The sequence below is a fragment of the Ostrinia furnacalis genome, unplaced genomic scaffold (genome assembly GCF_004193835.3).
Source record: "Ostrinia furnacalis isolate ACB-3 unplaced genomic scaffold, ASM419383v2 OfSCF3339, whole genome shotgun sequence".
NCBI lineage: Eukaryota > Metazoa > Arthropoda > Insecta > Lepidoptera > Crambidae > Ostrinia > Ostrinia furnacalis.
In genome coordinates, this window is record NW_021133578.1 from 172707 (window position 1) to 195694 (window position 22988).

The following is a 22988-nucleotide window of genomic DNA, read 5'->3' on the forward strand; positions in this document are numbered from 1 at the left end:
TAAAGGTTACAAAAAAAAACAGCTATAGACCTTAGACAGTATTTTTGAAACATTCTTACGCATGGTGGAGGAAGGGACGCTCTAGAGACTCAAGTCTACAAGGAGTCATATAAACTCCAGTTTTAAATCCGTTGACATCTGCTGCATCTGCCATCTTTTTGGCTAGAAGATTCTTCTATCTTACAGCTTAGACCTTTAGCTACCCTCGTAGCGCCCACGCGCCTTTTGATAACCCAAAATAAACATGGCGACTACAGCCCAGAACTTTTTTCAACTAACTTTCAATTACCGCTCATGCGCCTTTTAGAAGGCCATATTATTAAACTCTGAAATTTCGCGGCTTAAAGAAATAATTTAATTCAATTTCTGAACGAAATATTAGGGAACAGTTTCCGGTATGCTACCATTGGCTGTCATAATTGACAGATGGGATTTTTTGAAAAATGGCCGGCGGTATGGACGGCTCACCAACACGTAGTTAGTAAATCGCATTTTTTTATGATAATCCGTGGTTGTTGAGTATGTTTTTATGCAAAAAGTTGCTAACGAATAGGTATTACTTAAATAGAGATAATTACTTTGCATTTTTAGAGCTGAAATTCTGCGAAATCTTGGTTTAAAATAATATGTACTTTCTGAAGTCGGTTGGGTCGAAGCTAGTACTAAAAAATCATAATATTTTTAGTTTGTGGCTTTGTGTTATGTTGGTTTATGGAATATTACTGATATAAAAATGCAACTTATTTTTCACTAATAATTAATTTAATTAATTAATTATTTGTCAGCCGTTTGGTGTAGTAGTTCTAAAAGGTACTACTATGCCGAGAGGTCCCGGGTTCGATTCCCGGCCGGGCAGAAATTGAAATGATGAATTTTAATTTCTGTGACGGGTCTGGGTGTTACTATGTATAATATGTAGGTATTTAAAAAGTATNCCCAGGCCGTGGAGCTGCTGCAGCAGCGCGCCTGCTCCGAGCGCGACTCCTGCGCCGTGGACGCGCTCACCGCCAAACGTGAGTCCTGCACGCGCCCGAGCAGCAGATATGATGAGCCCCGTGAGTCCTGCACGCGCCCGCCTGGTGCCGCCCGAGCAGCAGGCGCGCTGCTCCCAGGCCGTGGAGCTGCTGCAGCAGCGCGCCTGCTCCGAGCGCGACTCCTGCGCCGTGGACGCGCTCACCGCCAAACGTGAGTCCTGCACGCGCCCGAGCAGCAGATATGATGAGCCCCGTGAGTCCTGCACGCGCCCGCCTGGTGCCGCCCGAGCAGCAGGCGCGCTGCTCCCAGGCCGTGGAGCTGCTGCAGCAGCGCGCCTGCTCCGAGCGCGACTCCTGCGCCGTGGACGCGCTCACCGCCAAACGTGAGTCCTGCACGCGCCCGAGCAGCAGATATGATGAGCCCCGTGAGTCCTGCACGCGCCCGCCTGGTGCCGCCCGAGCAGCAGGCGCGCTGCTCCCAGGCCGTGGAGCTGCTGCAGCAGCGCGCCTGCTCCGAGCGCGACTCCTGCGCCGTGGACGCGCTCACCGCCAAACGTGAGTCCTGCACGCGCCCGAGCAGCAGATATGATGAGCCCCGTGAGTCCTGCACGCGCCCGCCTGGTGCCGCCCGAGCAGCAGGCGCGCTGCTCCCAGGCCGTGGAGCTGCTGCAGCAGCGCGCCTGCTCCGAGCGCGACTCCTGCGCCGTGGACGCGCTCACCGCCAAACGTGAGTCCTGCACGCGCCCGAGCAGCAGATATGATGAGCCCCGTGAGTCCTGCACGCGCCCGCCTGGTGCCGCCCGAGCAGCAGGCGCGCTGCTCCCAGGCCGTGGAGCTGCTGCAGCAGCGCGCCTGCTCCGAGCGCGACTCCTGCGCCGTGGACGCGCTCACCGCCAAACGTGAGTCCTGCACGCGCCCGAGCAGCAGATATGATGAGCCCCGTGAGTCCTGCACGCGCCCGCCTGGTGCCGCCCGAGCAGCAGGCGCGCTGCTCCCAGGCCGTGGAGCTGCTGCAGCAGCGCGCCTGCTCCGAGCGCGACTCCTGCGCCGTGGACGCGCTCACCGCCAAACGTGAGTCCTGCACGCGCCCGAGCAGCAGATATGATGAGCCCCGTGAGTCCTGCACGCGCCCGCCTGGTGCCGCCCGAGCAGCAGGCGCGCTGCTCCCAGGCCGTGGAGCTGCTGCAGCAGCGCGCCTGCTCCGAGCGCGACTCGTGCGCCGTCGACGCGCTCACCGCCAAACGTGAGTCCTGCACGCGCCCGAGCAGCAGATATGATGAGTGTTGGCGCTTCTCGGGTCCTCGGGCTTCATCGACATCGATCGGCCATCATCGGCTCCGCGCGAGGCGCCGGCACACTCCGTACGTACCCGACGCCCACTCAGCCTCTCGACCGTCACCGGTGTCAGACGCGGCCCTCCCACGTAGGCGCGAACTAGCGACATATATTACAATCATTATACCTATGAAATACAGTCCGCCTTTAATTTATATAGAGGCGTCTAGTTTCAAATCCCGCTAAAACGATTTTGATAAGATTTCGAGAAATTGAAAAAAACCGCTTATCCATATAGCTCTGGCCTTAGGCAAAAAAAAATATGATACGAATTATTATTGTCATCTGGCAATACTAACAGCAATTGCTATTTATCTTTAAATTAAATATAATTTGAATTATAATGAAAACTATTTTCATTTTGGCGTATTTTGTTACGAACATTCGGTTTTAATGGGATTTGAAACGGACATGTTGTATTTTAGCGGGATTTGATAAGAGCAAATTATGAAGCAACCACGTTATAAAAAATCTCCATACTGATTTCGTAGTCACGTGACCAAAATACCGTGCTACCATTGGTCAATCAACTTTTAGAGGGTTTTGAAAGAAACGGACATCGTTTTAGCGGAGTTTGTAACACAAACCTAATTTTAAGTGCTAGTTTAGTAGTCTTTTAGTGTATTTTGATCGAAAATGATTGAACAGTAAGATGAGAAAATTGCAGTAGCATCATTTAGAGATATAAACAGAAATTAGTTGCAGGAGCGTTTTAGCGGGTTTTGAAACTAGACGACTCTATCTGAAGTCTAGTCAGACCCTAACAATGAGCCTTTCCCAGAAGAAATGAACCCTAACCGGTCCTGAACGCGAACGAATGCTTGAGGCAAAACGCCGATAGGGATTCCGCGTTCCCGACTCATATTGCTTACCAAGGGCAACGTCAGGTTTTTAGTGGGTAGGCCAAGCCCTTCTGGCAGGCAGAACGCCACATAGCAGCCAACTAGCAGCCCCCTCGACAGGTGGATATACAAATTTATGTATAGTCCTGACGAAAAAAAAAGCCCTAACCGCTCCGATCCAACTAACTTCAAAAGAGTTCCATTGGTAGAAGGAGTCCCAGGCCGGCCCCAGCATACATTTTTCGAGCTCTATTAAGGTAAGCCAAATTAGTAATGTTGGTGATGATAATATGTGTGTGTGTTCCGAAACTGCACACCACACAAAACGTGATAACGACGAGCCGCTAAAGAGTCTCGATAACTTTTTAGCTTAAAATAAAAGACACACATTTGTTCAACATAATTTGGAAGTTAATTACGCTATTATGATTATTTGTAGACTCTTTAGTCAGTCTTTTCATCGTTTATGCTTTGTTTTATTTTGACAAATGCTAATTGAAGTCGTGTTTCTAAACGCTAGACATCCACGATAATCGCTGGAAAATTTACTTTTGCGTTATTTTAAATGATTTCCCAGTGAGCTGGTGACGTAAATAATTAAAAAAGTGCAATTACATGTTAATGAATTCTGATTTTTACAAAAGCTAATTGGAAAAGAATAATGGCAAAGGATGAAGTTCTCTGAACTGCTAAAAACCCGATATTTTGTGTTATCTAATGAATTTTCATGAGTTCCACGTTCCAATTGCGGTATTATTTATGTTTAATAGAATTTATTGAAATTTCAAATTGTTTATTTAATGATTTGATTATAGAAAACACTACGTGTCAGATTTCATTCTGTCAATTTCATCCAATCCGAATGAAATCTGATACAAAACATTTCTCCGCTCCGCCTTGGAAACCGGGCCTTACACAGATAAATTAAAATACAACATTTAATTTACTTTAAAGCTTGGTATTTCTGCTAAAGTAGGTATTTCGCGCTGTCAAAATCTGCGCGCGCAATACTTCGCCGAAGACAGCGCGCCAAAGAGCTCTCGCGGCAACACAGTATAGAAATACGCAGTTGGTTAGGTTAGGTTGACTTCCTTCCGTTCAAGCGTCACACTCACAGCACTTTCTAATACAAATCATATCCAAGTGATACAAATTAAAACAACTTTCAAAATTTTTGGGAATATATTTTAGAATCGAATAAATTTAGAATATAACTGCCAAAGTAAACACGGTTCAAAGAGGCGTGGCGTCACCCGACCTTCCGGAAGTTCCGCGCCGGCTANCTGTTTAGTACCTCAAAAATGAAAAATGAAAACTTCATTTTCGCCATTTTCTCTGCTACCCGGCCTTAAATTAAATTCGACATTGGATTCTGTGAATCTTATCGAAACGTTAAAAGATACATGCAAGCAAGGATATTCTACTTATAGGTAGAGAATTTGGCAATTACAAAATTTTAGGTTAATTAATTTCAAGGCGACACGCTAACAATGATAAGTATAACAGGAAGAAGAGAACAATAAACGCGCTTGTAAACAATGTGTATTTTTATACAAATCGCAGAGAAACGGACATGATAATGAAACTCAAATCTAGACATCGTCACAAGTTACTGATTGCGAGGATAGAGGTTGTGTAAACAGTCATTGATTGCAACTGAGTTTCATAAACTAGGCTAGATTTAATTTGCGCAACGGAATATTTTCTTCTCACGGTTTGATTACACTCTACTAGTATTTTAGTAAAGTAACAAGGACACCTTTGTTTTGATAATTGATTTGTTAATCAAAAATCACGTCAAACTTATAGTTTGTACAATTTATTATTACAACCATAAAATCATCATCATCATCATCATTTCAGCCATAGGACGTCCACTGCTGAACATAGGCCTCCCCCAATGCTTTCCATGTTGATCGATTGGCAGCGGTCTGCGTCCAGCGCTTCCCTGCTACCTTTACGATGTCGTCGGTCCACTTACAAAAAACTGCGCTCGCCAACCCGCCTGCCAAGCGTGGCGAGTATCGGCAAATCCCCTTAATGCAAAACCATAAAATAATCGGTTTTATTTTCAGAGGATGGGTTTGTTTGCCGGGAAATACCTCGTTATCTTGACACTCGTATTTCGTTTGTATGTAAATATTGTATTTTAAATTATCTGTTTGTTAATCTATGTTATTTAATGTAACATTATTAGAACTGCGAATTGTGACGTCGTATTTCGAAAATGTTAATAGGATTACAAGTTACTGGTAAAACCTGTAACGGAGCGAAAACTCGTGGCGGATTAGTGTCGTCAAACATCAACATTATTGTTGGTTATTAGGAATGTTAGAATATTATTTTCCACTTGAATGTGGGATAGGCTCTCCCTGCCAGATGGGCAGGGCCTACTCACTAAAACCTGACGGTGTCCTCCCAAAGTCTTTAGGACGGTGCTGCGAGTTATTGTCCGAGCTAGGCGGCCTAGACATTCTTGATTTGAACCTAACCATGTGACGACGCTGATTCTCGGGAAATACTAGGAAATATCGTCTGGGTGCGTAATGTTTCCATATTTTGGTGGGCTTGGGCAGTCATCAGCCAATGTTGATCCGAAGTGTAATGCGTTGTTTGTGGCTGCAGGCATTTGCATGGAGGAGCCGGAGCAGGGCCCGTGCCGCGGCATGTACCAGCGGTGGGCCTTCGTGGCGGCCAAGGGCATGTGCGCGCCCTTCCACTACGGCGGCTGCCGCGGCAACCGCAACAACTTCCTCTCGCAGGAGGACTGCCTCAGCACCTGCAGCGTCGCCATAGGTAAGTGTCCTCCCCTGCTTTTCCCTTCATTTGTCCCATAGATTTATCCTTGAGCTAGGTTATCTGTCATGATTGCCGTCACGCCAGCAGTTCTACACTAAATAAGTGACGTAACATCAGGTCATAACAAGTTCCTACCTGTGGGCTTTGGGACTTGTACAGTCGGTGCACAATAACAAACAACACAATATGCGTGTATAGTCTGGTCCGTGAGCACGTAGAATTTTGTCCAATGACCCCTAGCTACCCATCCTTATCGCTCGCGCGTAATTATGTTGCTATCGCGCTCGCACACTCACCGCGGGTGCCAGTCGCACAGTCGCGACAGCAATATACTTAATTACGCGCGAGCGATAAGGATAGCTAGGGGTCATTGGACAAAATTCTATGTGCTCACGGACCGGGCTTTAGATCTCTTTTAAGTAAATCTAGAATATGGTAGTGTGTGACTATTCTAGGAAGTATATTAGGTACTTTATTGTTTCAATCGTTGACGTTCTTTAGGTAATCTAAGCTGGAGTTGCAAAAATATGAAAGGTTAGTACAAATATTGCATGCGTAAAACGTTGTATATAAATGTAAGCGTCATTATAAATGTTAGTGTGTCATCATGTCGCATAATTGTTAGTTCACTTATGCACCATATGCATAGACAGTTATCATAACGACAGCGAGCAAAAACCTACCGTTCTGGAAAGTGAATAAAGTTGAAAATAAGTGTTCCTTTAAAATATGTCAAATATTCCTATCTCCGAGACCGAGTTACAAATGTTATAAACTTAGGGGTCCCACAAAAAGTAATATGCCTACAGTAAATACTTCAACCGAATGGCCAATTAACCGGCAATTCGCTACTCTTTAAAAATCTTAGGTAGCTTACCTACCTAGGTACTCAATGGCATGCTTGTTGAATTTTTCAGGACACCTATTTAATAGCATCGTCGCATCTCAAACCAAATTTATTTCAAGTTATTTAAAACCTGACATTTACACACAAACAGATTAAACCCTCTAATTTATAATATAATAACTTGGCTTGATAAGCGGCCGCGTTGTTTACATCGTAAAAGTTTGTGAGTATGGATGAATGATACTCTCGCAAATATTTAGTACAGATTTTGATTCAAGGTCCGATTTCCACACAAACGACCGGGTCACTATTAGTTGGTAGCCCTGGAGGCCCTGGGCAATCCATAATGTGTTGTTATCTATGCGCCGTAGACTGAAGGCGAGCAAACACTCGCCGCATAGAAATACTCCGTAATGCGGTGTCATATGACTGTTGACTATCGGCGTTTCACTCACACCTTATGCATTTCTTGTAAACATTTACTCATTCAAAACAATCAATAGGTTGATGGAAAAGATACTAATTTACCTTGTATTGTTTATCGACATATTAAATGGAGTAGTAACGTCATAAATTGTTTATACCTTTACCACGTATCACTTGAATTTATTTTTATCATCGAACTTGTCAAGTCTTTTTAGTAAAAATAAAAACAAAGAGATACTGAAAAGAGCAACGCCAACGATACAAAGTTTTGAGAGCTATTTGAAATTTTAAAGCTTCTGAAATGTTTAAAGCTTCGCGTATTGTATTCCATGGCGCAATATAACTATAATCTGTACAATTTATTGTGAACAACAGATTAAACTTATACTGCATATATTAGATTATAACGCTTATCAAGTGTGGTATTTACGTGTAATAGTGCAAAAGAAATGGTGGGGAATTTTCCTTGTTGTTATGTTCAATTACCGTGGAATATGACTGCTATAAATTCAATTGAATAGGTATTTTGTCTAAATAGAATGAACTTTATATGGATGGACGTTATAAGTGTGAAAACATAAAATACATAGTTGATAATAGCAGGAGTAACGTGGAAAGTATTAGTTAGATGGGTCGTAAACAGAATCCGGCTTAGGCGGGGATTGCCTACCTGTTGCGCGCAGACGGACCGCGTCGGCTCTGCACGTTCGCAACAAGGTTGTGTTCGTTTATGCCGCTTGATAATTGACTACTTAGCTGCTTGCGGCATTGTAATGAATCTGCATTTTTCTGTACTACACCGGGGATACGAATAAAAATTACAGTGTAGGTATAGCCTGACCAGGAACATAAAAACCCTCGCCATGTTGCGGAAAATTAATGGTACTAATTTCTTTTAATGGCAACAGTAACTGAAAACTTCATTGACATGTCACCTTGCATGTCAGTCTATTGTTGTCAAAGTGTAAACAAACTTTATTTTAAATGTGCGCAATTGATTTTGTGAAATAAATTGCTAAAATCTTTTTATANATTCGCTACTCTTTAAAAATCTTAGGTAGCTTACCTACCTAGGTACTCAATGGCATGCTTGTTGAATTTTTCAGGACACCTATTTAATAGCATCGTCGCATCTCAAACCAAATTTATTTCAAGTTATTTAAAACCTGACATTTACACACAAACAGATTAAACCCTCTAATTTATAATGTAATAACTTGTCTTGATAAGCGGCCGCGTTGTTTACATCGTAAAAGTTTGCGAGTATTTGACTACATTGGATGAATGATACTCTCGCAAATATTTAGTACAGATTTTGATTTAAGGTCCGATTTCCACACAAACGACCGGGCCACTATTAGTTGGCAGCCCTGGAGGCCCTGGGCAATCCATAATGTGTTGTTATCTATGCGCCGTAGACTGAAGGCGAGCAAACACTCGCCGCATAGAAATACTCCGTAATGCGGTGTCATATGACTGTTGACTGTCGGCGTTTCACTCACACCTTATGCATTTCTTGTAAACATTTACTCATTCAAAACAATCAATAGGTTGATGGAAAAGATACTCACTTGCCTTGTATTGTTTATCGACATATTAAATGGCGTAGTACCGTCATCAATATTTTCTACCTCTGCCACATATCACTTGAATTTGTATTAAAAAAAATATTCCTCATTGTACTTTTTATTTCTTTTTTGTATAAATAAAACAAGGATACTGAAAAGAGCAACGCCAACTATACAAAGTTTTGAGGGCTATTTGAAATATTATGCGTATAGTAATTCCATGGCGCAACATAACTATAATCTGTACAATTTATTGTGAACAACAGATTAAACTTATACTGCACACATTAGATTATAACGCTTATCAAGTGTGTTATTTACGTGTAATAGTGTGAAAGAAATGGTGGGGAATTTTCCTTGTTGTTATGTTCAATTACCGTGGAATATGACTGCTATAAATTCAATCGAATAGGTATTTTGTCTAAATAGAATGAACTTAATATGGATGGACGTTGTAAGTGTGAAAACATAAAATACATAGTTGATAATAACAGCAGGAGTAACGTGGAAAGTATTAGTTAGATGGGTCGTAAACAGAATCCGGCTTAGGCGGGGATTGCCTACCTGTTGCGCGCAGACGGACCGCGTCGGCTCTGCACGTTCGCAACAAGGTTGTGTTTGTTTATGCCGCTTGATAATTGACTACTTAGCTGCTTGTGGCATTGTAATTAATCTGCATTTTTCTGTACTACACCGGGGATCCGAATAAAAATTATAGTGTAGGTCTAGGTAATTCATGATTTCGTCTAACCATTCATTGTTTATACAAATTAGTTTAGCTGAATACTGAAACATGGCCTTGACTGTATCTCAGCAAGCGAAAGTAAATATTTGATGTTAACAATCCCAATTTAATCTGCTTTAATTAAAACAGATAGCCTTCAGTTTCAGCAAACGATGCTTTAGAAAATATATTGATTAAAAAGATCTTGTAATAAACCACAGGTAACGAGCACTTGAGAGTAGCCATCGGGTGCATAAACAAGTTGTCAATGGCGCGGCTGATTCATTGCATCTCTCATTGCAGACGCACCCAGCGTTTTGCGTTGGCTTATTTAATTCGGACGTAGAGTCAGCGAAATGGTCGTCGTTATTTACTTACTATAAAAATATATTTATAGATTTTATCAGAGAAATTCTGGTGGATTTACCTAATAAAGCGTCGAGGACAGAGGTTTGTTGACAACATTAAAAAAGTAGCATATTAAAATAAAAAATCTAGTCCATCTGGCCTTGTTCGAGTCGTGACTTGGTGTTGTAGCTTTGGATGTGAAGTAATTTGAGTGAAGCATTAGCACTTTTTTAGATGTGTATAAGCTAGTAATCATCAAATATTTGAATGCCGATTCAAGGTCGAGGTCATGTTTGGATGTAATGTAACATCTACCAGGCGGTTACGGCACCTTGTAACTGAACAACCAATACCATAAAAGCAGTCCTAAAGTACTCCAGGTCTTGCGGCACGGTTAGACCGAGATGATGTATGACGAGGTGTTATGTGACACATAGTGTTTCCAACGGTACCCCGCAACAGACGGAGCGATGGCCCCAGCCTCTTGGCGAGGCGCCAGCGCCATCTACGAGATATTGGCCCCTTTTTAAAGTTACGGAGGAACGTTAAAGGATCTTTACTCAGGGCCGTCTTTAACCTACTAGGGGCCCTGGGCACTTAAGGATCAAGGGTGGCCCTTATCATCTGGAGAAAAGTCTTTTGTGCAGACGGGGGCCCCCTCGGTCGCGGGGCCCTGGGCACGTGCCCTAAGTGCCCAGTGGGAAAGAGGGGTCTGTTTTTACTCAACCCTGCACTAATTAATTACTTAGTTCATTATTACCTTCTGTGAGATCTCAATTGCAGATAATGAAAGGATTAAAATCATCATATTTATTGAGAGTAAGAAAACATAAACACGAATTAGATACCTTTTATGGGCACGCAAATATAGTAGAATAGAGATCTCCAACATTTGAATGCCTTCATAAAAATAACACTCGCAAAGCTCGTAAAGCTAAGAGTTATTTACGACGCTTTTTAATCGGTTCATTCATTTCGCTAAATGTTTTATTGCGTTGTTCTGCGTGCTACACTAACGACCTTTGATGTGCCATTTGGATTTGATTTAGATACATCTCTTCCTAGATGCTTACAGGCTAAGTACCTAGCGCTGATAGGATCTTTATGAACAAGCTTAATGTATTTGCGTGTTTACTCATAATTTATTTTTATTAAGATTTACATTCACACTTGTCTGAATGAAGACCTTGTGTTTCATTTAAGGTTATGTACTTGTTAACTTTTTAATTTCGGAATGATTTATTGAAAAACCAAAACCCCAACTGCGTAAAAATGAATTCAAAAGATAAAAACAAGACAACTTTGTACTCGTAATATAAAAGTTTCATTAGAGAAACCTGAAACACATATTATAATAGGTAATGAATGCAATGAAAGCAAAATACATTTAAAACAAATTGAATGACAGCAGCATTAAATGACGTTCTAATAAAAATTAGTAGACGAGTCGCGTTCAGCAGTGCTCTCAATACGACAAGACATGCATTATGTATGTCGTCTAGTATGTACTGCTTTAGTCAACACTTTTATGGTCAGCGGTTTGTGTACCACCTCCTAATAGGTCATAATGCTACTGAAACAAGCTGCCTGCGTTTAAAATGGTAAATGAAAACGTGTTGTTGGAAACGATTATAAACAAATTGGATTTGTGTCTGAGTTTGTTACTTCTTCACGTCTAAAAGGCTGTAGCGATTTTAATAACTTGCCAAATGTTTGTCTCGAAGCGCTGGTAGGGCAAAAAAAGAATGAGACATGTATAGGCTCCTTAAGAGCATTTGACGATTTGCAAGTACTAATTTAATTAGTCTAAACAAATAAATATAATTTTGATTTTGATTTGAATAAAATTTGGTATGGAGTTAGCTGACACCCTGGAATCCTGGATTAACACAGGCTACGTTTTACCGCTGGTAACACCGCGGGACACAGCTAAATATCTATATTTCTATTTAACCTAAATCTAACAATAAACTTATTTATAAAATGAATCGGATGAGATGAATTTTTTGAAAGATTTGTGCTCTAAAAATGTAGCTGGGGTAGGTCGTAATATCACATGTTCTTTTGCTAAATTGGGAAGTAAGTGCTACTGGACAATAATCCTAAAAATCATCATTAACGTGTACCCACTCCACGTGATTACCTTAAAGCAGTGCACAGTGGTAGGCTTTAAATGCACCGTGCAATTATAATTCTACTAAATGAATTTTAAAGCTTTCGGGCAATTAAGAGCTTTGAGATCAATTTTTTTTCGGGATATCTTTAATCTTGGAAGATGCTTTCTATTATGTGTGTCAAATTATTCTCGAGCATCACGTCATACGCTCGTAAGTTTTTTTGCCAGCATAATGTGTTTGAGGCTCACGCGAGATTTGCGCCGACAGCAGATCATTGACTTGTCGTCCACTCGGTAAATCTGAGATGATCCCGAGTGATTCAGCTCGAGTCGTCAGCGGAGGCCTTTATTGCCGTCATCGCGTGATCTCATGAGCGAATTTGATCGTGAACTTTACTGACCATGGCGCATCGAATGATAGGAAGTACCTACTTAAGAGTTCAAGCTTAACTCCAAAGAACGCTACATTTTTTATATTTAGAATAGGGAATGTAATAAATGGGAAACGATTAAATTACCTACTCGAGATGACGCGGTACTAAAGTCCAGCGTTTGATCGGGGTTTGGTCAGTCAAATTGGTCTGATAACTTTAGAAGACACCCACGACCGACCAGTACCCGTTGTCAGCAGTTATACGGGATCAAATGTTTTTGGAGCTATGTGTTTGTTTATCTACAATTTTGCTCTGTATCCATTATTGTTTCACCGGGAATATGAAAAACATGTACGCCCTGACCGCTCGTCGTGGCGCAGAAAATAAACAACTTTGATTGAAAATTCGTTACACTACCGGCGTCTTTTAAAATGTATATTAATAATGTATGAGCGTCAGATCGGCTGCAAACCTCGCGAATTCTATTTCGGTCTTACTACTTGATGCTGAACGCCGTACAATTTTATTTATTACTCCAGATATTTATTATTAATCGTGAATATGAGATCTAATAGTAATAAACTGAATTTACGACATTGAACGTTATATGCCATAGGTATAAATAAATGAATGCCAACTCGTCTCACAAGCCATATTTTCTCATTTTCATGATTGTAAGGATAAGGCTTGTATGAAAGAAAATGGGACACATTTTATATAATTTTTATGACGATAATTTCAGCACTACTTTCTTCTATTGGTCTATTATACAAGAATGTCACAAGTTGTGTTTGTTTGTTCAGGAGGCGGTGGGCCGGCCCTCGCGGCGGCGGGCTCCGGCCAGCCCGGCGGAGCGCAAGCGCAGAACACCATCAACGGTAACTATTCGCAATACAGAACCCGCGCGATAGACCCCTGGTTTTATACTATCGCAATACTTAAGACCTGTTTTAACTTAAGCCACATTATCGGGCGGTAAAGTTTATTCCAAGAAATTGGCACTTTGCAGACGGTAACACTGGTCAACACTTATCAGGTTGCGCTGGGACAGCGTTGCCAGACGTCCCGATTTTGGCGGGACGTCCCGATTTTTAAATCAAATTTAAATGTCCCGCGCGGGACAGGCTCTGTCCCGCTTTTCGGAGAGAGACACTCACTTCACCAGACTATTGTTTGAAACTCCATATTATTGTAAAGAATTTTTTTTTTATTTTGATTTTTGTTTTTTTTTTCTTTTTTTATTCTAAAGACGAATTTAACGATAGAGTAAATCTGATTTAAAATATTATTTTTTTGTAAAATACATTTTCTATGGCTACTTTTGTCACGTAAACGTAATTTTTAAGTCAAATAAAAGGATAAATATTTGAAAACCTTTGATTATATACGTTTTTTTACTATGTCCCGCTTCTGACGGAAGAATCCCGCTATTTTCACTCAAAAAGTACCAAAGTCCCGACTTAACGAAAAAAAAAAACTGGCAACGCTGCGCTGGGACGACATTAAATATTTCTCTATACCTTTCATATCATATTGAAGTCAATGCCATTTTATCGCAAGGTATTCTTCCAGTTAACTCTGAGATAATGCAAATGTTAGTCACAGTTTCAAAATGCGCTGTATGTATATGTTGCTAACGAATGCTCTTCACGCAGGCCCGTCGCTGGTGCAGGCCAGCGACTGCCAGGTGAGCGAGTGGAGCGAGTGGAGCGCGTGTAGCGTGACCTGCGGCGTCGGCTACCAGGAACGCACCAGGACTGTTCTGGTGAGTTACACCTCATCTAGAAATATAATAAATAATACAAGTACACCACATGACACCCCGTATGACATGGCCCGTCATGACATGACTAGGTAAAGGGTTTTCCTTTAACCGGTTGTATGCCGGGATTCCAGCGAATGCGAAATTCATTGTATCTCGTCCTAATCAGTTCTTAGGCATACGAGGCGTTTAGGTTTGATAGTTGCTTAAAACACTACATTAGTCCAATTTAAGATATCAATATTTCTTCAATAAAATGATAAACTACGGTTGCAATCAATGGATGAAGCAAGTAGGTATTTCTTTCGAACTCACGCCGCGGCGGCAGAATGTGCCAAACAAATATTCCGTTAACTCGCTCCCGTGCAGGTATTCGGCGAGTGCCGCCAATCGAACGATCGATTACACGCACCATTCCATACCACTCGATACATTTACCACATTTATGCTTAAGAGCTTTGAATTCGGATTCTTCGGCCAACAAGCAAGGTCACGTCGCTTGGCGGGCGAGGTTAGAAATCGGACTGTAAAAATAAAATTGTGGATTTGGATCCTAAAGATACAACGCTGAAAGGTTATTATCAAGTACCATAAACATACCGTAACTACTGTATGTTTTATTGTTATTTTCATGATAATTACATTCCGACTCTATTTTGCTAGTTTAACATTATTATCGACTCACGATTTTACTCGTTTCGCATTTAAACGTAGGTATTGAAATAACTGGAGTATTTGATTTTGAACAATACACCTGTGCACACACACATTTCTAGATAAGTGTCGATTGTCTTGACAGCGGTGTATATTGAAATGGTGATTGTATCGCGATGTTCGGCAAGACTCTTGGCGTTGACATTTCGTAACTTAGTTTAGTAATTTAATAAATCCAATAGTTTATGTTCTCTACATTACATACAAATACGAGTACATCATACAGGTGGATTACAATCGTCCACCTACGCGGAAACAAAAATAAATCCAGAGTGCTATATTATTTTGTGAACACGCATACGTCTACGAAACACATAGGTTCAGAATAGTGAGCTTAAATGTGGTGAATGACTTACATAAGGACGGTTAAAAATATTTTCCTTTTAGTTGTAGTTTTAACATTTGAATTGTAGTGAATATACGAATTAAGTCATAATCGATGCTTCCTAAACGCGGTCAGCCGATCGACCGCTGTGTGTATTATGTAGCGTGGCTTATTGTTTGATTTCGGTAATCACTACCAAAGAACGTTGGTGAACATATTTCGGAAATGCGATAATTTAAGCTAACGTTTCTAGGAGCTGATAGTTACTAACATAGTTTTTACTAGCCATTAACAGGAGTTAACATAAGCAAGTTAGTATAATTATGAGTCATAGTTGTAGTCCGGTTGGTTGCCAAGGCGGTGCCAGTAACGTGTAGCGTCCGCTCACCGATTTCTTCCCTTAGGTACGTTCAACTTGGCGAGCTTTGAAGCGTTGACACGTCTTACCTCTACCATGGGGGAAATGAAATGAAGAATGTTTGAAGCCGCAAAGCACAGAAAAATCAGAGGAAGGCTTTGAATTCAATGAAAATTACAGGAGAATGTTTTTTTCACAGGAGAGCGATTCCATTATTCGGATATACATAATTCCATTCTTTTCTTTCCACTTGTTCATAAAAAAATGCTTTCGGGTAATTTTTTGTATGATATACAGGGTTACTGGTATTTAGTGGCGGAGCCGTTAAGGGGAGGTAGTTCAGGGTTATTCTGACAGATATAGTGATATAATATGAGACCTACCGTCCTTATTTATGTTTTTGTTTAGCAGCTTTTGCATAAAACAATGGCAGTTATGAAGATTTAGTATTTAGAATTATCTTTGTTGCAAAACAAAACAAAGTAGGCCAAAATCACATTTTTTTTTTCGTATTTATTACTATTTGAAAATTTTTGCTTACACTCTTTAAGTATAGTCCAGTCAATAAAGCATTATAGATGGAAATCCGTGGAACACAATTTTTGACTTCGGGACTTTATTTAGACTAGTTAGGAGGTGAACAAAGCAAAAGTCCACGACCTTAGCCCTTGAGCCGGCGGGGAGAGGGGGGCTTAAAGGTACCACTTTTCGGTTTTTCGCTTAATCCTCGGAAACTATGCGTCCTAGTGACATGACTACTATGAACCAAAAAAAACTTATTCAATATGCTACAGGTGAGATAGTCAAGTTTTTCTATATCTTGTATAGTTTTCGCGGCATCTGCTCTAGAAGGTCTGTAATATTGGAAATTTTATTTTTGTCTTACATGTTTCCATCAGGAGAAAATCGACTAATTCAACATTGAGCTAATATTCTANTTTTTACTAGCCATTAACAGGAGTTAACATAAGCAAGTTAGTATAATAATTATGAGTCATAGTTGTAGTCCGGTTGGTTGCCAAGGCGGTGCTAGTAACGTATAGCGTCCGCTCACCGATTTCTTCTCTTAGGTACGTTCAACTTGGCGAGCTTTGAAACATGGACACGTCTTACCTCTACCATGCGGGAAATAAGAATGTTTGAAGCCACAAAGCACAGAAAAACCAGAGGAAGGCTCTGAATTCAATGCAAATTACAGGAGAATGTTTTTTTTCACAGGAGAGCGATTCCATTATTAGGATATAATTCCATTCTTTTCTTTCCACTTGTTCGTAAAAAATGCTCTCGGGTAATTTTTTGTATGATATACAGGGTTACTGGTATTTAGTGGCGCAGCCGTTAAGGGGAGGTAGTTCAGGGTTATTCTGACAGATATCACTATGAGACCTACCGTCCTTATTTATGTTTTTGTTTAGCAGCTTTTGCATAAAACAATGGCAGTTATGAAGATTTAACAATGAATATTACTTATTTAGAATTATCTTTGTTGCAAAACAAAACAAAGTAGGCCAAAATCACATTTTTTTTCGTATTTATTACTATTTGAAAATTTTTGCTTACACTCTTTAAGTAGGAATATCTTGGAAAGGGTTAAATAAGGACGGTAGGTCTCATAGTGATATCTGTCAGAATAACCCTAGACTACCTCCCCTTAACGGCTCCGCCACTAATTACCAGTCACCCTGTGTTACGAGTAGTAGTAAGTAGTTTATCAATTGACACACAACGACGATGGCAGCCCTCGGTCGTAATTAGTAAGAGGACGAAGAACATATCGCCGAGCAGCGTGTTTACAAACAACGCGAATGCAGACGTCTGCACCGCTACTCCTGCGCTAAACACGCATCCACCTTGAATTTTCCAGAAACGGTATCCTGGTTTTCTTATGTGTGTGTTGTAAGTCTGAGTCATATTCGAACTCTTACTTATTTATAAAATAAAACATTTTCATTTATCAACACGCGTAAAAACTTATTAACATTGAAATATCGTGATTAAATCGCACATTTATCATCAAAAATATACATGAATCTAGTTGGGTGTTTCATGTTATTTGATTTTTATTGTTAAGTTGGCGCCCAACGTGGTACAGTCATATTACCCCTGCCTGATATATTTGTTTTATGAAGCAAGCCCGCCAGAATACCTATGATAAACGCTATTTATAAAAGTGCCTATAATTAAAACAAGACCAATGACAATTACCATTGTCTTGCTGGACACTGGACTGAAAACGACGATATAAAAGAAACGACATAATCTTTATGTTTTCTGAAAACCATCCATAAATCTATAATTGTAAACCGGAAGAAATACAGCACCATGCAATCATGCGCTTATAATAAGTAGTATTTTTATTGGTAAATTTATTTTGTTGGATATTAAAATAATATTGAAAGTGTTTGTTTGCGCTTACCCGAGTAATAACTCTGGCATCGGGAGCCGCAGTGTGCCGCAGGCGGGCCGCGCTGTTTGTTCAGCCAGCTCGTTTAAATCGCGCTATTTACGAGTACCACGCCGCCGCCAATATCGGCGCCGCTAAACTGTCACTAATATTACGGACACGTACCTGGAACAAAACAAAATTATATTAATACTAGCGGACCCGACAGACTTCGTTCTGTCAAACATATTTGGAATGTGGCAGTTTTTTGTTTCTACCTATACATATTATAGTTAACTCTTAGAAAACGTTTGTATGGGAAAAAGAAAAAGGCTGTTTTTAGGGTTTTCCTGGAAATTATTCGATTTTTTCTTCTAAACCATCCTTGGACTTCAACGAACATTTAAAAAAAAGAATCAGTAAAATTGGTCCAGGCGTTGACCAGTGATCTCCACCAACCTTTACTCGTAGATGTAGGCAATTTAAATCACAGAATTTAATGAGAGGACATGTACAAAACATTAGTGGAGGCAAGTGTCAAACGTTGAATGTCACGGGGCAATCGGTGTCAAGTTCAGTCGATTGAGGACAAAGGTCTAGGACTAGATGGACATTAGGCCGACCACGCTTTGGTCATTTATTCAATTGTCATGATTTCACGCTTTATTAGAGCAAAACATATTTAGGGGGCCATTAGGCACAAATGGATGAAGATGTAATATGAAGAATTTGACGTTACTTGAGAAAACGCATGAGGCTGTCTTGGTATCCTATTCCCACCCGGTGATAGAGGAACGTCACCCCGAGGATGTCTATTATTGGTGTCCTGCAGGCGGAAAATTCTACTTTCTTTCTTTAATCGAGTAGTAAAATACTCCGCCAGTCATTAGAATTTTTATTTACACGACTCTCCCATAGATGTTGTATGGCAAAGACAAGCTATGACGTCACTGGTTCGCGAATCCAACTAACTTAACAGGGGCACATAGCTCGTAGAGCTGATGGCGGCTGGGGCAGGAAAGTTCTTGAGCGGCGACCACGAGCCGGAAGACGTAGCGTGGGCAGGCCTCCCACAAGGTGGACCGACGATCTGGTGAAGGTCGCGGGTGCCTGGATGCGAGCGGCGTAGGACCGGCCTTTGTGGAAATCCTTGGGGGATGTCTTTGTTCAGCAGTGGACGTCTTTCAGCTGAAACGAACGAAATTGTAGGTTTCGGTATGAGATAATAAGTATAATGGTAGCTGAACGAGCAAACAGATCCATTTTAAAAATAATGCTCAAAAAACCTTTTAGATACCCTACAACGGACCTCTATAGGGAGGCTCAGGTTCTAACAGTGCGTCAGTTGTTCATCCTTAAAACCACCCTGAATCAGGGTCCCTGATTGCCCACAAGCGATTAATCTCATCTGACGAATACAATACTCTCATTAAAAAGCGCGTATTCAAAATCCCCACTCCCTCCGTAAATTCTCGATTTGCAAGCAGATTTGGTGACTATGTTAAGGCGCGCATTTGTAATAAGGCAGCAAGCTCTTGCAATATAAAATCTTGTTCTGTTTCGGCAGCAAAGATAGCCCTAAGCAAGTGGTTACTCTCGCTGGATTATTTAAGTACCGAAAGCCTGTTAAATTGATGTTTTTAGGCTACCTACTCATGATGTTTCTTTTGCACCAGAAATTGCATTGTTGTACTGGTTTTCCTTTTCTCTGCAAGTTACACACTTAATTTTATTGGTTTTCCAAGATACAGGCTTGGCCTAGTTTGGAAACCTCTGTATATTTACTTTGCGTCTCCTTCAGCAATGCACTATTTATATTTATATTTTTATTGTGTTACTACAATTGTAAAGGTTTTGTGCAATAAAGAAATATTATTATTATTTATTTAATGTTGTGCGTTTGTTGCAGCGAGCGGCGGGCGCCGGCGGTGCGCCCTGTCCTCCGCGCCTGTCACGCCGGCGCCGCTGCTCGCGCCGCTGCTGAGCGGACAGCGACCAGTTGACCACCATCGTACGTACGCCCTACAACCATATTGACAGCTGTCACCAACTGAGAGTAGGCGCACACCGTTGATTTTTAGTTGACCGATAGTTGTGCCCGATTTTAATTTGTATGAAGAATCGGCCAAATCGGATCGGCGTAGTGTGCACACTCCCATACATGCCCATACTGATCAACTGCCCGACTAAAAATCAACGGTGTGCGCCTACTCTTAATGTTCATGAACATCGTTGTTTATGAAAACATTAACGCTCTACATCTGTTTACCAAAGAACTCGATAAAAATAATATGTATACCTACCTAATGCTAAAATGTATGGTCCGGTACATTTTTTTTTTATGTGATAGGAGGCAAACGAGCATAAGATAAGACAACCTTTGTACAATAATTATTTTCCTTCGTTATTATAATAATCTAGTATAATTAAATAGTTAAACATATTTCAGCGAAAAAAGTTTTTAGCAGTGAGTTAAGAATCAGTTTTTTAAAATGCCCGTGTGGGAAATAATAATCAAAAATATTACTTAAGTGGAAAATCGTTATAGTATTTTGTATACTAAAAAAGATAACATGAAGCCGATTCAATGATAAACTGCAGACAAATGTTCCAAAGAAAATAAGTTTATTAATTAGCATACTTAGTTTCTAAAACAGCGAAATGTTTAGTACTTTCATGCCTAGTTATGAAAACGTCTACAATGGAAATTACCTTCATAATGAGTTGACGTGTCACATTGAAGTAGGTTACTGATGTTACATGACAATATTTTAGTAAAATATTAATACACAGAAAACCATTATCTGGGTAATTGTATATTGTGAAGGCGGCAATTATTTCCCCATTTCACTTGCAGCCAAACCACGGCTGAAGCGCGAGGCAGGTCGCGGCGACCGCGTCCGATCGATCGCGCTGCCATTAATCTATTTTTATGTGCTCACTGCCCATCCACTCCGATGTCAATTTTGTTATTTTTACACAGGTGAACTGCCTACCTATCAGTTTATATTGGGAACGAATCTACTTAACGTTTAACGAATTGTATGCATTTCAGCGCATTTAATTATGTTGATATCTGTTTAATATTAGTAATAAAGTAAATATTTTGCACTAGATGAACTGTTTTATTTAGAATCATTCAAACGCTTTATTTTTCCTCCGCCTGAAGGTTGTCTGCAAATAAATTAAACTGATATAGATATTGTAATTAACAATTATTTAGAAAGTATAAACAAGCTTGGAGTGCTGTTAAATCTTATCAAAATCTATTTTTATTATAACCGACTCTATCAATTATATAGTTATCAAATCAAGATAAGGATCGCCATCGTGCATAATTTCGCAATAATCGTATCACTTATGTTTTCGATAAGGCACGCACTTCGTAAAACAATGTACCTTATCTTTGTTAGCCGGCACTGTTGATGCGCCCCATACCCTGCTCGCTTAATGACCATTTTCGGAGGGTAATTTGCTAATTACGGTAATTTATACATAATTAGATAATGATATGAGAAAATGAACTACGGCCTTGTACGCATTTGTGATAGTGTTATCAGGACTCTTTGTTATTTTCGTACCATCAGCTCGCGCTCGTTCTGCAAAGGATACGTTCTTATCGTGACGTCATGCCCAACTAAAGCTAGGCTTCTGTTTTGGTGACCAGATAATAGAGATTCGATGTTACCACAACGTCATGAAAGACTAGAACGGTGACTCTGTGGTCCGGTCTGACAAGCCAGAACTGGTGGAGTTGTACACAAATCTTTCTGAAGTGGAACATTGTTTCTCGTGACATAATTTGGTACTAATATAGCGAGCAGGCGCCAATGTCACGGCGGAGCTAAACAAACACTAGGAGCGTCACGGCTGCAGCCTGCATTGTCTCGGAGTTGCCGCTGGGCTGGCATCGCGCGCTACGGCGGCAGAATAGTAATCATTTTGGAGGTTTATTCGCGGTTGTGTTATAGAAAAACATTTCCTACTACTACTGTCAACCATAATCATAATTTTTTTGATCCCACTGTACGGGGCAAGGACCTTTTGCCATGTTCTACGGCGGTCTTCTCATCTTATATCCGCAAACCAAATGAATGACATCATCAAATAACTCAATAAATTATGAAAACTGGAAACTTTCGCCACGTAGTCGGGGCCTTAATAAGAATTGTAATGCGTAATTAAATAGAAGAAAATCGATTCAATATTTTTTGCTTCGTAAGCATAATTAAGAATGTAAGTGCAGCCTACAGATGCCAGGTGGGGGTTCGCATGGCCCCGCGGCGGCAGCGAAGGCTCAATACTGTCAGTTCCCACAGTGCCCGGGAACGTGACGTTCCAAAGACACTCCTTGTAACTTTTTTATGTGGAAAAACATGGACAGTTAGGTAACTAAGTAATAAGCTCTGTGAATTTTATCGAGGTGATACTGCGATACGATTTTTGAACAGAATAGATCATAACAACGATCTGTTATCTCCTGATACTAAAAACACAACTTTTTTAGAGACTATTCTATGGAAATATACCTACCTACACAGCTAACTCTTAAGCCGGGTGGGCTTTACCGTATCTAATTATCGACACCAGAATTTTCGAGACCTTTAGACATCTGAGATACGAAAAATTTCATCTGTCTTTTCCAACGACCTTTCATCAACAAGTCATTCATTATGTCCATCGATGCATGCATATTTACAAGGTAGCGTCGGTGGTTGAAAGAAGATAAAGCTAAAATTACGGAAACAATTCTCAGAAAGATAAAAGGTTTCTAAATAAAAACGTCTTTTATCTCTCTTCTGTTGTGTAGCGCTTCCGCGATCTGAGCCCCACGGAAAAGTCGCAAATAATGCCGGACAAGCAAAAAGATAGAAATTGGCGGGTAGACGGCCTTGGCGCGAGGCCGCGGTCCGATGCTGATTACCCCTCACCCGTGTGAAAAAGAATTGGTAAATGCAGGTGTACATTTGTTACGCTCCCACAAAACACACTATTTATCAGTATTTATCTGCCTAGTAATTATGAGAGAAGGCAACATATTTTTTAAATTGTGGAAATATGAAAATAAGTAGGTACCAACCTAACTAGTACAT

At 40.7% G+C, this 22988-nt stretch overlaps 2 protein-coding genes across 6 annotated transcripts in view; both read left to right on the top strand.

Annotated features, from left to right (window-relative positions):
• The window catches only part of LOC114357748 (extracellular matrix protein f-spondin), a 33200-nt gene extending 13002 nt beyond the window's left edge, over window positions 1-20198 (top strand). For 4 of the 5 annotated variants that reach the window (XM_028311512.1, XM_028311510.1, XM_028311513.1 and 1 more), the window contains 4 exons: window positions 5777-5947; window positions 13157-13231; window positions 14009-14118; window positions 19805-20198. In XM_028311512.1, coding sequence (XP_028167313.1) covers window positions 5777-5947; window positions 13157-13231; window positions 14009-14118; window positions 19805-19879 — 431 coding nt within the window. In that variant the 3' untranslated portion in view covers window positions 19880-20198. Of the gene's footprint in view, window positions 1-940; window positions 1205-5776; window positions 5948-13156; window positions 13232-14008; window positions 14119-19804 lie in introns of those variants that run through there. The other variant, XM_028311514.1, reaches the window with a different exon arrangement.
• LOC114357750 (uncharacterized) lies at window positions 1206-1763 on the top strand. The gene is made up of 2 exons (XM_028311519.1): window positions 1206-1578; window positions 1709-1763. Exon 1 carries the CDS (start codon window positions 1216-1218, stop codon window positions 1531-1533), a length of 318 nt encoding a protein of 105 aa, XP_028167320.1. The 5' UTR covers window positions 1206-1215; the 3' UTR covers window positions 1534-1578; window positions 1709-1763.
• Window positions 20199-22988: the final 2790 nt, after the last annotated feature.

Coding starts and splice junctions, on each gene's coding strand:
- LOC114357750 (XM_028311519.1), top strand. CDS start 1,216: ATGATGAGCCCCGTGAGTCCTGCACGCGCCCGCCTGGTGCCGCCCGAG.